Genomic DNA, 13,123 nt, shown 5'->3' on the forward strand with positions numbered 1-13,123 from the left:
TATCGCCCACTGCTCACACCCTCTCCTGCAGCACAGCTCAAGTAGAAAGGCAGCACACAGGGAGGACCAGAACCAATTCAGCCAGGACTAGTGCTGTGAGAAACGTCCATGGAAACACAGGCTCCCAGGCAAAGGGTGAAAACCCTTGTAAACATTTTCCTCTTCTTTCCTCTTCTTTAGCTGTGGAGTGACCTCACCTTTCCCACTTCTGATCCTACTCCTTCCCATTTTGCCTCCTTCACATCAGCCCTTGTACAGCTCTGATGAGGTAAGAAACGTCTCCAACCAAGGGAAACAACCTCTGCACAGTACTTAACACCTTGCCAACATTCAGCTAACAGCAGTAAGTTACATCCCCCGCATTCTGGGTTGAAGAGGCTTAAATTTTGCATTCTCAATTCCCTGATGATCAATATGATGGAATTTCATGCAATTATTCTAAACTTCATAAAGATAACTAAAAGCAGAACGTATTCCAAACAAAACCCCAATGTGTAAAATGAGTGCCTGGCAGGGGCTAACCTTGTGCAATGAATATCCAGATTCAAATATAATAGGTGGAAGCAAAAGCAGAAAAAACATATTTGGACGAAACATTTCTTCTTCCTGCAAAACAAAAATGAGGTGTAATTTCAGGGATATAATAACTATGGAAATAACAGCAAATCTTCCAAAAGGAAAATTATTTTTTAAAAAACCCCAAACAAATAATGTTGGAAAATGAAAATGACATTAATCTTTCTACCTTCTTATCACAAAATACAAGACTGAAGAACAGTAAACTACTCCAGGGCTGCTGCTTCTATTGTGGTTTTTTTTAATCCAGTGATAGAAATCTAGGCGTTACTTATTTTAAATTACTGTCCTCAAATAAGCTGCACAGAAAACAGGTTATTTATGGCAAAGGAAAAATCTTTCTGTTTCCACAAAAAGTATTCCCATTTTATCTTGAAATCTGTAAGGACTGTCAAGGAACAGTGACTTCTTGGCCACTGGTTTGAATATAATCAAGGTTAACTGTGACCAAGTACTGTTTCACTAGAAAACTCATCACCTGACAAGAAGAAATCAGATCATCATCTTAGTACACTGGCAGTGTACTGGCAGGCTCAAGATATATACCACTGTCAAGAGTCTGAGGCTTGATTCTTCTTGGCAAATGTAATTTATGCCTGAAATTTAATAGTACTATTCTGATGGTTCCTTTTTACCATCAGAGTAATATAAACGAAACCTACCGTGAAGATGTTATTTTTTGGTGACCTTACTCTTTGTCACCGATCTCATCACTTAGCTAACACTGCTTCATGGAGTTGTACCCCCATACTGACACCCTGTTTTTCCTGCTGGCAGACTAAACACAGAAGGCAAATTAATCATGGCTGAATGTGCCTCTCTCTTTTTACCCATGAGGCTCCCTCCTTGTCCCCACAGTCCTGAATACAGCAGAATTTGTCACCTTTGTTAGCAACGATTAATTTGTTTAAATCCAGGTTGAACAGCTGATTGACTGTTCTGTTAAAACACCAGCTTTGAAAAAAGAAGTACTCATCTCTTTAAAGTCTCATTCCTGTCTGTACCAGTGATAATCATCTTAAAGGATTTGGGGGACTTAGAAAATAAAACTCATCCTTTATAATGAAATGCTTTAGTCTATTATTCTGCATGCACAATTCCATGCATTGACGGCTAACACTACCTAGATTCCGTCAATACAGTAACTGCGCTAGGACAAAACTCCCCCATACCTGATAAATTACACTGTGTAAAAGCCCCTGAAAGCCGATCTAGATAAGGAAGCAAGAAATAATGAAAAGGATGGACTGCATTTGTGCTGCATTGAAGCAGAGAGTAGGAAAGTAAAACATGAGGACTGTAATTATCAGCCATGCTAGCCAGCAAGAACAGCCAGCAAGTACAAGGTCCACCGAAGACTTATTAAGGCATGATAGCAAGAAATTACATTACAAAGTTCTTAGGGCATGGCTATGATCCAAGATGTGCTTTGTACACAGATATAGCCTGCAGTTAAATATTCTATTTTTTTTTCCATATCAGATAAATAAAAATTCTCTAGTAAATTTAAAAAAACATTTAAAACGATTTTATAAAGTACATAATAATTATTGATTAGAACATTTCACATCTGAAATTATGACAGCCTATGTTAAAAACCTAAGCTTTAATACAGTGAAAGTAACTTAAATAAGCAAATAATAATGTGATATTTGTGACCCTTTACCTTAGCTGATAACATGAGCAACTGGACGCAGCATCCCCAGTGCCTCCCAAGATTTGACTAATGCTTACCAGAAATAAACTACATAATTCACTAGCAATGATCAATATTTCCTGTGTTTATAGAATCTGTGCTCAAATCAGAGCATATTTGAAGCCTTGTTTTCTCTTCCTACATGCTTCTTCAGATTATTTTATTTAACCAATAAGAAGCTATTTTAAAATGCTGATTTTGCAGCTGTTTAACTGACTTTCAATTTTAAGTCAAACCCAGTTGACACAAATCAGGAACAAAAAACCACTAACTAGTACACCACCCACTGTTTCTAATACATAAATATATAAAAATGAAATATCACAACATGACTCGAACTATGTAATTGCTTAAATGAATGTACACAGAATTAATATAGTTAGTTGACAAAAAAGAAGTACAATATGCAATTAAAAAGCTGCATCTGATTGAAAATCTATGCATTTTAATGTATTTCAACTAAGGAGAAAAAAAAAAAAAATCTTCCTTTAAGGAAATAACTGCCAAAAAATATTAAGCTGCAAGCCAGGATTAAAATTTACTACTCAGACCAAGATTTTCAGCTTGCTAATATAAATCCTGTTTAAAACTGGTGATTCAAATCACTGTGATTTCAATCAGTTCACTGATCTAATCCTAATAAACTGCTGAATCCTACGAAACAAACTCACAATTTAAATACTGCAAGAAATTAAAGCAGGAATAGTGAAGGGTTCATTACTATGATGATGTAGATAAACTGTAGGAGGCAAAATCCTTGCTTCACTGTAGACTTCACCTTTTGCAGACACCTCTGCCAGGATTCTCCCTCCCCGGGGAAGCCTCTGTAGCTCCACACATGCACAGGTAAGACTTCATAGCATCACACACTAATTTAAGTTGGAGGAGACTCTGGAGGTGTCTGATCCAAGCTCCTGCTTAAAGCAGGGCCAACTCGGAGCAAGTTCAGCCGCTCCAGGCTTTATCCAGCCAAGTGTTGAATATTTTTGTGGATGGAGATTCCCACAATCTCTCTGGTCACGTCTTCCTATGGTTACCATCACTGTTAACAGTTTCTTCCTAGGATCAAAGTCCATAAAGCACCGGGCACCAGGACAAGGACAACCTTCTGCACACAAGCTTTACCTGTATTTTCTGCTGGAAATAAAGCTCAAATCATGTTTCCATTGTCTCAGCCAGTGTGAAAAATGCCACTGCTTCAGGCACACTGGTTTTTATGCAGTCTTTCCACAGGAAGCAATAGAGCACCCAAAGAACATGCCATGATGAAGGGACTGCTTTTTGAACTGTCTGTTGTAAGCACCACAATTTGTTACAGTTTTAAGTACAAGTAAATAAAATAAGTAAATAACATGACTTTTAGCACAGCTATTCTAAAGATGTGCTCCTTTTTACCTCTGTGAAATCTACGTTAACACCTTCAGGTAAAACATGTGACTTCACAACCTATCGAAACACATTTTTTTCTATGAAAACAGCTACCAAACTAACTCCAAAAGGAGGAAAAGGACTAAATACAGTCAAAAAGTATACAAGATAAATAACTGAACTGCTGTGTTTTTTACTGTAACTGATCCCAAAGATGCCTAGGACCTTATTCTACCATATATCTAATAGGAACAGATTTGGTACAGTAAAAAGGATTACTCAGGGAAAAAAACATTTTGTAGAAAATGTTCAGCAGGATCAGGACCTCAAATTGGTTGTATTATTATTAAAAAAACTCCAAACTTTGGCATCAAGTATAAAGTACATAAGTTTTTGGAAATTACATCTAATGAAAATAGTATTACAAACAGTCTTATTTTAAACATTTAAAGATTGTTCTACCATTAAAAATTGCTTCAAATATACCTTCCAGTTGGCCAGCTTTTGAGCCTCTATGATTTTTATAAAAGCTCCCATAAGGATACCTAGGAGAGAATGAGATAACATTCTGAAATATTCACAAAGCACATCACTGTTTCCATTAACTGTTTATTGATGCTCAGTCAATAAAGTTTTAAAAGTGAAAACAAGGCAAAACATAAAGCAGTAAGTCTTTCATTCCTACATCACAGAAACACAAAGACGTTTTGGGTCTGATATATGACAGTTTCCAAAACGTTACATAATTACATAGCTTCCCTACACAAAAGATTGTCACTTGGGATATACAAATACCGAACACACATATTGAGAGTGCTGTGTTCATTGGTTCATAAAGGTAATAGGTTTAACTACTCAAAAAGGCTTCTTATCTAAGCTGCACTCAAATAAAATTCCACCTTTCTTGCTAAAGAATCAGGAAGTTATGAGTTAGATATCTGTGTGACAGTGCAAAACCTTCATGTCACTTCAATGTTATTTGCAGTGTTAACGCAGCTTAAGTGAAATCAGTCTTCTCCACAGAAGTGAATATTCTCTCAATGAAACCATAGCACTTACTGGCAACGAAGCAGGCAACAAATTCTGATCAGGGTGGAGACACTGTCAGAACTATTTTCCAAATTAATTACACTTCTTTTAAGTCATGTAGAACTACTAATTTGAGTATAAGAGAATTTTATCAAGGGTGTTGGAAAGTCAACAGTTAAAGGTTATCACGCTCTTTCCTCCTATACATCTTCAAACAGGTAAAACAGAAAACTCCAAACTAACAAGATTTCTTCTGGAAGTCATGAAGATAATTCATTAATTGCTTTCAAGGAGTTTTGAGGAATTTGTCTTTAGTCAGAGTCCAGATCTGTATTTCTGCATAGTTGTGTTTTATTATTTACAGAATGGAGAGAGACTTCATAGTCAAACACTGGGATGTAGAAGTGAAACACACTGAATGAAAGGTAAAAAGTGGCTGAGAAGCTTCAAGTATGCTTTGCTCATGTGTTTTTATTCTCTCATGCTGTAGCTATCAAAAGAGTCTTACAAATAGCATCACATGGATTACTCCTGATGGATGTGTCATATGCACAAAGCCATGAGGCTTAATCTTCTTTCATAAAAAATGTGAAGACATTGGTCCCAGAAGATAGAAATAATTGTTCCATGAAATGGTTTAGATGGGAAGGAAGAGTAAAACATTAATGAAGGAACATCAAAGGTCTGCTGTTCTTTGAAGGAGGACAGTATGCAGATACAGCCACTCACATGCCACATAAACAGAGGCCTCAGTGCTAATAGTCAAGCTTTCCATCTCGGATGGAAGCTGTGTCAGATGCCAAGCACCAGAACATTTCTAATTTTTGTAGAGCAGCAACATCATCTTCAACTGCTACAGGCAGTACTTGCATCACTTAACAAGAAGTTTATGTGGGGAAAGAACAAACCACACAAACCAGAGCCTATATATCTGAAGGCAAAGACTTGAGGAAGTGTACTTTCTGAACAAACTTTCAGGATGAATTAGTATTGAAAGCCCTCACACAAAACTATGTTTAGAGGGGATTTACAAGAAGAGAATCCCTTAACTCACTTCTGCTGAAGTGGAAGGGCTCCAGCACAACTTGTGAAATTGGACCCCTGTGAGTAGACCAACTATGGCCTGGGGGCTACAAGCTAGGCATCCCTATCCTGCAAGCTCAGGAGGCTTAAGTCAAAGGCCAGTCTTAATCTCTTTTTTAGAGGAAGAGCTAATCACAAACTGGCCCTAACAATAGTGTCATGGACAGACGAGGTCCTTTCACGTTATCAGAAATTAAACGAGCAACAATATCAATGTAAGGCAACAGCAGAGGTTAAGGAGAAAGGGTGAGCCTGAATCATACAACTTTCACTTTTATATAGCACAAGTTACTTCTAGCTGCATATTACACACAACAGTACTACTAAACTAAGATTATGCTAAACAAAGTCATGAAAGAGAGCTGCACAAAATAATGCATGATCAAGAAAGTTTAATAGCATGCTGGTTTTTAAAACCTGTCCCACACATCTTTACAAACTACTCTTATTACTAGATTAATAAATGCAGTTTTTGTTCAGCTGGTACCATCTATTAAATCAGGTAGATCAGTTTTGTCAAGGGGCTGATTGGAAAGCTAAGTCTGTAAGAGTTAATCTAAGCCTCATTCTTTTGAAAACATTATAAGAATTTTCTTATTACAATCAACCTTTTTCTTGAAAACATGTTAAAACTCAGTAACGAATCAAACAGAAAAACTTTTCTGGTAACTATTTTTACCAATGAAATTCCAGTAATTTTTAAGGACAAAAATAAAAATCCAGCCTTACAGAATGCACTCCATCCCTGTCCACCAGGAAAGTAACATGTCCTAGAAAGTGTAAAACAGAAGCTTCTGAGCAGCTTAGACAATGGGAGGAAAAACAGTCGTGAAAATCATACTTATCTTCTCTGCTGCCATTTTTATTAGCCTTCACTAACTGCTTGAGAACATTTGCTTAATTTGCAAGTCAAAATAGGACACATCTTCTGGCACTGCTAGCAAAACTGGATACTGGAAACTCAAGCTGTGCTCCTGCAGCTGTGTAGATCATTACCAGTAACAGAGGTTCACTGACCAGCAATTAGCTGGCAATTCCAATGATTATACAGATGCCACATGCTGTCAACAGAGCTGACAGTGGTTTAAATACGACCGAGCCAATAAACTAAATAAATAAGGCTTAAGTGACACAGGACACCTGTTAACTGGGTTGCTACTGGGTATAACACTCTCTTGACTTAGTGGAATTGCATTTGCTGGCATCATCTTGTCTGGGTTGGGAGATAGACTACGGCTATGCTGTGGTTCACACCAAAACCCAAACTGCAAGTTTCTTATGTGCCCTCTATGTGAAAATACAACAGATGCAATGCTACTCCTTCTCACGCATCTTGAGCAGCAGTGACAGCCCAGCACAAAAAGTACCAGTTTCACAAACAAGCTTTTGTTGCGACTAACAGGAGCACAGAACATACCAGCACAGCTAAAATCCTTACCCTGCTGCTGAGGTGCCAAGAACAAGAAACAGAAAGAGAAGAATGTCTGTGCCTCTGCTGCTCTCTGCAAAGCTCAGCAGGAGCAGTGATGCAAGCTTGCCTAACACCTCAGCTAAGCACTGCCCAGGAGTTGGCTTGGAGCAGAATATAAGGAATGAGAGCGAAGAAAATCCAAAATTATCCCAGCAAGAGCAATCAATATACTGCTGCATTTTAAATTGGGGACTATGCTTAATTTAGATTAATTATTTAATAACAATCATAACTAACATGATTAGAAGCCAAATCTACCTTTCACCTGGATTTTTGTGTACAAAGAGGAAGGATACTGAAGGGATAGTAATGTCCTTTTAGAATCTTTCAAGACACTGGAAGATATCCTACACAAGACATCTTACCTGTCCATGGCAATAATGTAAGAAGGGAAGGAAGAAAAATGTGTCAATAGTGAATCAAACACTGTATGGTTTCTATGGGGATGACAAAGTAAGTCAGGATTATCTGCAGCAGCTCTGATCATTCTATGTCCTACTGTGGTAAACAGAAGCATAAACGCACAAAAGTCTGACGGATGCTGCTCCTGTAAAGAAAAGGTGTGCATGCAACGCCCAGGAAATCCATACCAGCATTAGGACAGATTTCTTACAGGTCTATTTGTCTTTCAGGTGCACAGAAATATCAAAACTCAAATAGGGTCTTGCAAATGAATGTCTCTTTAAGCTTCAATACCTTCACTATGCTAGTAATGCAATGTGGTCTGCATCAAATAGTTATCTAAAAATTCAGCAAGTCACGCCTGCAGGAAAATATGTTTTTCTTTCTGCTAAATAACAGCTCTAGGATTTTCTCAATCTAGGACCTGAGATGCAAGATGATCCCCATTCTCCAGAAAGCACAAGGCAGCGACAAGCACCAGAAAGCTCCCATTGAGAAATTGTGTGAAAATACAGTTAAGAAATATGAGAGAAGAAGGTACTAGCAAAGCCCAGGAGAAAGTAAAAAAAAAATAAAAATCTATCTGCTCAACAAGTATTACACTTCGCTATATTAGGATTATAGCTAAGCATCTTTCTCTTTTTGTTGTATTTTTAGAATGGCTGTCAGTGAAAATGTCACTAGTAATAGAAGCAAAAATATCACAGATTCTTGTAAATAAGTTACAGAGACAGTTGAAAAACTGTTACTGGGATTAGTTAGATCAGGTTCTTCAAACATTATGCTAGATGGTATGTAGAGAAAACAATAAATACAATTGACCTGATTTCCTCCTCATGTTCATATTTATAAATCAGGAACAACAGGATACAAATAAATGAAATTACCCTAACATAAAACTACAGGCTTAGGAATACCCCAAATTTAATTCAAATTAAGTAACTACTTGATCTTCATTAAGGGTGGCATTCTTATAGCTCAAGCCATAGAAACAGCTCTTGTCATGGTACTACAGGCATAGTCAAGTACCTGGCAAGTCTTCACGATACAATTACAGTCCCCAGCTAGATTAAAATCACATATACAGACATAATTCTACCAAAACCAATAGAAACACATGTACCACTTCAAGGGGAAGGCCAGAGTCTTGCTGCCAGGGAGTGCTGCGGTATCTCGTCCTATAGTGCAGATGCAAAAATAGAGGAAGTACTGCCAAAGTACTTAGGTAGTGACATCCCTATAATGCCTATATGTGTCATTTTACTTGGCCGCTCTCTGCACATATGCTTATTTCTTGATTTCTTCCATGAATTTAGTTCTACGAATTGGTTGTTTTCTTCACCGCATCCAGTTTGGTGCATCTTTCTAGTGATGGTTAACACACAACAGAGCATTATTTAATGTACAGACTACTGAGAGTCCCTGAATTAACACAAATTCAATATAAAAATGTCATGGTCACTCACCTAAAGAAACAACAGCCACACTCTCTGGTAAAAAATGAAGTCGGTATTTTATCAGTAAATGCACCAATATGATGCAGATAGCTGTGAAGAAAAAAAAAGAAATTGTAGATTTAGAAGTGGTAGAAGAGAATAAAATATACTTTTAAGTTGTATTTCTAAAATACATGCAGCAAAACTTCTCCTAATGATTTAGTAGAAATCCACTAATGCAACTAACCAAATTTTAGTTCAAACCTAACTCTCACTGAAATACATAAATGAATCTACAAATGACAGAAAATAACTAAGGCATATTTTAGTACTTAAAATTATCTTCTAAAAATACCAGTATTACTACTTTTAGAGCCTGATTCAGCTTACAAGAAAACCTTGTCTGAGCAGTAGCTGTAAAAAATATCAGTTATACAGAATACACTGTTTTAATACCGTTTTTGCTAAATATTTCGTATTTTTGAAATAAAACATACATGTACACAGGGCCTCAATTAAAATTTCAAAGCTACACACTTTCACACCTGAGTCCCTGTAAGTAGATGGGCTTTGCTCAAATGGTAATCACCGAATCAGAAAAATTATACTGGAAGAGATCTCTTGAGGTCATCTAGTCCAACTTCCTGTATAACAATCAGGCAAGAGACTGGAAAAAGCAGTGTTCTGCACAGGCTAAAAGAACATTTGAGTGTCCCCTTAAGGAAGGGCACAGTAAAAGCATATAACATAACAGAAGGGAATTCTTGGATCACATGAACATGGCAGAATAGAGGTATGACTTTGTGTTTGAACAGATAAACAAGCCATAGAAATCTGGGGCCAGAGACTAACTCATGCTACTTCAGGCACTTTAAATTCGGGTCTTGGCTTTGGCACAACACAGCTCAGAACAGATCTGCTTCTGGGTCTACTCCAGTTTAGAACATTCTAAAGGCCATTTTACAGCTCATGACGTTCAGATTTAAAAGTATGGTAGACACATTCATTTTCACCCTTCCTATACCCTTAAATCAGAGATTATGAATGGGAATAACTATGAACAATAAGCTTTTATACTGACTTTACTTTGTTCACAGAACTCCCCTGTCCTGAGGGTGATGCTTTTAAGATCCATCAAGCTATTAGACTGGCATAAATAGGCTAAAACATGGCCAAAAAAAAATCATAGCTCTGTTCTTAAGTGCTAGGAATACAATGGCCCTTTTAAAAATCAATGAGACACACATATTCAGAAATTTTATTTTAATCTTAGAAGACTTCTGATCTGCTGCATTTTGCTGTGGTCTTTCATTTCTGTTCAAATTCTACTACACGATTGACCTCTGGGAAAACATTAACCCTCTCTGAAGATAAATAGATACTTTAGAAATAAGCAAAGCCTACTTTTTGCCACACTTAATAATAGTTATAGGAGACAAAATTTTATTTTTTTAAAATCCAAATGATTTGCAGAAGTTTCTGCATTGCTGTCAACTCCATACCTATTATTTTTTCCATTTGCTACTGGAAAGAATAACCACTTAGAAGACTAGGTGATCCACCTGTCACAGAAGAGTCTCTCAGTGTAGCTTGCTTTGGAGGAACCAAGCACACAAACACACAAGGGAAAACAGACAAACCCTTAACCCTCCATGAAAGTTTTGTTATTGTTTCAGTTTTGACTACAGCATTGCTCTACGCAGATGGTGAGAGATAACTATATCCATTAAAGAAAGATAACAGCCCAGCCTTATAGAAAAGTTGGGCATCCATCTGCCATTCAAAACGTCCATACATATACAACGTTAATATAATTATGGTAATCTGCATGTTATTATCGCGCTCTTGTAGGAATGTAAGAGCCAGAAAAATAGATAAATGTACTTTTGTACTTGTGCATGTAAATCTGACAGCCTTCTATTGGCTTATATAACAACACACCTGAGAGCTGCCCAAAAGCGCTATAAGTAGTTAAATTGACATCTGTCTAGTACAGTCCTCAAAGACAGCTGCAAGCACCATGGAGTATTCTGACCGTGTCTTTTTCATACATGAACATGTGCCATGTGCTTGCTACAGAAGGCAAAGCCAATTAAACATGTTGTTTGCACTTTGCGACCATGGTGAAAAGGTTTGCAATGGCCCTCATCTCTCCACAGGTTTGGGAGGTTCAGGCAGTTACATACCCACTTTCTAAATCCCTGTGCCTGTACAATACTCCCCTTCATAGAGAGAAAAAAGTGGAGAAAAATGCTGATTTTGAAAACTGGCCTATGTCCTCAGGTACAGAGTATGATTAACAGAGATTAAGAAACTTTCAGTTCATCATTCACCTAATACAAGAAGACTAAAAAAAATTGTCATGCCACTAGATTGCTCCTCTTGCTGTGCTTGGACTCCAGTCTGAACTGGAAGGATAGGTTTAGCAGGTGTAGGTACCACCAATTTGGTAGTAGCAGCCAGTGTCGTGTGGAGGGTGACATTGATGACTTCATGGGTTGCATTTGCAGACCTGTCAGGACAATATAGTATGTGATTATGCTGGATGGGAGCAGCATGATAAAGACTTAGCCTACTACAGATATGCACACCGTGAAACAACCACCAGATCATACTGAATTTGTACTAGTGACCAACACATTAGGTTTGTTTTTTAAAAGTGGTCTCTGATCACAGATAAATACTGTAAATTCAGATTCATGGAGCTGATTACTGCTGAGTTCCTTCACGCACTGCAGACACCAAATATTCTGCACTGCTGCTTGGGATGCAGGTGAAGGCCTGACACAGGCAGGACAAACTAGCCCACTTAGCCTGTCGAGTGTAACAACCCCGCTGTGTCAGCCCAAGGGCACCCGCAGGACTGCGCTTGCCAGCTCCCACAGCCCTCCCTGCCGCGCAGGGCCGCTTCAGAGCCGGCCTCCCCCTCCCGTGGGCAGGATGCTCCAGGACCCTCTCTAGAGGCCCAGACTGCAGCCCTCTGCCCAGGGGCAGGCACAGCCCGTCGGGCTGCCCCCGTCACACGGCCGCCCCGCAGCCCTCAGCCCCGGGCGCCGTGCTGAGGAGGGGTCGGCACCGAGGGGCCGGGGACACTGACCCCCGCACGCAAGACCCTGCTGAGGCGAAAGGCACCCCCGTCGGGCACAGGGCAGCGAGGCCCTGCCCCGGAGGCGACACTTTCACGCCAGCAGGGCCCGGGGAAACACAGCGGAGCTGACCGACCCCTCCCGCCGCCCGCGGCCCGACCGCCGCCACACTCACTCCGCCATCTTGCCGGCCGCCGGCTTAAACCTCCCACCGCGCTCCTGCGGGACCACCCCGCACGCAGCCACTTCCGGGTCTCCGGGGCGACGCTCTAGCCAGCGCGTCCGCAATCTCTATGATGGCATCCGGGAGGGTCGTGAGAGCAGGAGCGCGCATGCGCGCGCAGCGGCTGCCTGCCGCCGGCGTCCTCCTACCGGACGCGTGATCGCGGGAGGGGTCGTCACGTGAGAGCAGGGGTGGTTGCGCGCGCGGCAGGCAGCGAGCTGTTCTGCTGTTGCGTCGCGACGCCGCGTCGTCACGCCCTGATGCTGTGGTGTGATGTCACCCTTCCCGCGCTGCCCGCCGGGGGTGTCCTGCCCGCCGGGCCCCGCCCTACGCCCTGCCCTGGCAGTGGCCCTCGCTGGGGACTGGCCTTCAGCCGCCGTCACTGAGCAGCTCCTTGTCCTTCAGAGATTGCTGCCTGGCGTCACGGCCCTCGCAGCCACCGCTGTCCAGCGGCTCCTTGGCCCTCAGTCGGCATGGCCTTCCAGCGTGTCCTTCAGCCGCCATTGCCTGGCAGCTCCTTGTCCCTCAGCTGCAGTCACCCAGTAGCTCCTTGTCCCTCAGTCGTCGTTACCTGGCAGCTCCTTCCCTGACACTATTCCCTCGCTCCCTTCCCCTCAGCTGCCATTGCGCAGCAGCTCCTTGTCCCTCAACTGGCATTGCCTGGTGGCTCCTGTTCCCTCCGCTGCCATCACCCAAGCTCATCAATAATGCCTTGTGCTCAAATGGAGACTGAGGTCGTGGTGGCACAGCGTT

The 13,123-nt window shown here is 40.6% G+C and overlaps 1 protein-coding gene across 4 annotated transcripts in view; it reads right to left on the reverse strand.

Moving 5' to 3' along the window:
- The window catches only part of SLC9A8 (solute carrier family 9 member A8), a 29,507-nt gene extending 17,049 nt beyond the window's left edge, over positions 1 to 12,458 (reverse strand). For 2 of the 4 annotated variants that reach the window (XM_075768455.1, XM_075768454.1), the window contains exons 1-5: positions 12,323 to 12,458; positions 11,395 to 11,573; positions 9,092 to 9,172; positions 4,127 to 4,185; positions 523 to 606 (exon numbers count right to left, since the gene is read on the reverse strand). In XM_075768455.1, the coding sequence (XP_075624570.1) occupies positions 523 to 606; positions 4,127 to 4,185; positions 9,092 to 9,172; positions 11,395 to 11,573; positions 12,323 to 12,330 (411 nt within the window). In that variant the 5' untranslated portion in view covers positions 12,331 to 12,458. Of the gene's footprint in view, positions 1 to 522; positions 607 to 4,126; positions 4,186 to 9,091; positions 9,173 to 9,598; positions 9,755 to 11,394; positions 11,574 to 12,322 lie in introns of those variants that run through there. The other 2 variants (XM_075768457.1, XM_075768456.1) reach the window with 2 other exon arrangements.
- Between the last annotated feature and the right edge of the window lie 665 nt (positions 12,459 to 13,123).

This window comes from Balearica regulorum, chromosome 16 (genome assembly GCF_011004875.1).
Source record: "Balearica regulorum gibbericeps isolate bBalReg1 chromosome 16, bBalReg1.pri, whole genome shotgun sequence".
Classification (NCBI taxonomy): Eukaryota; Metazoa; Chordata; class Aves; order Gruiformes; family Gruidae; genus Balearica; species Balearica regulorum.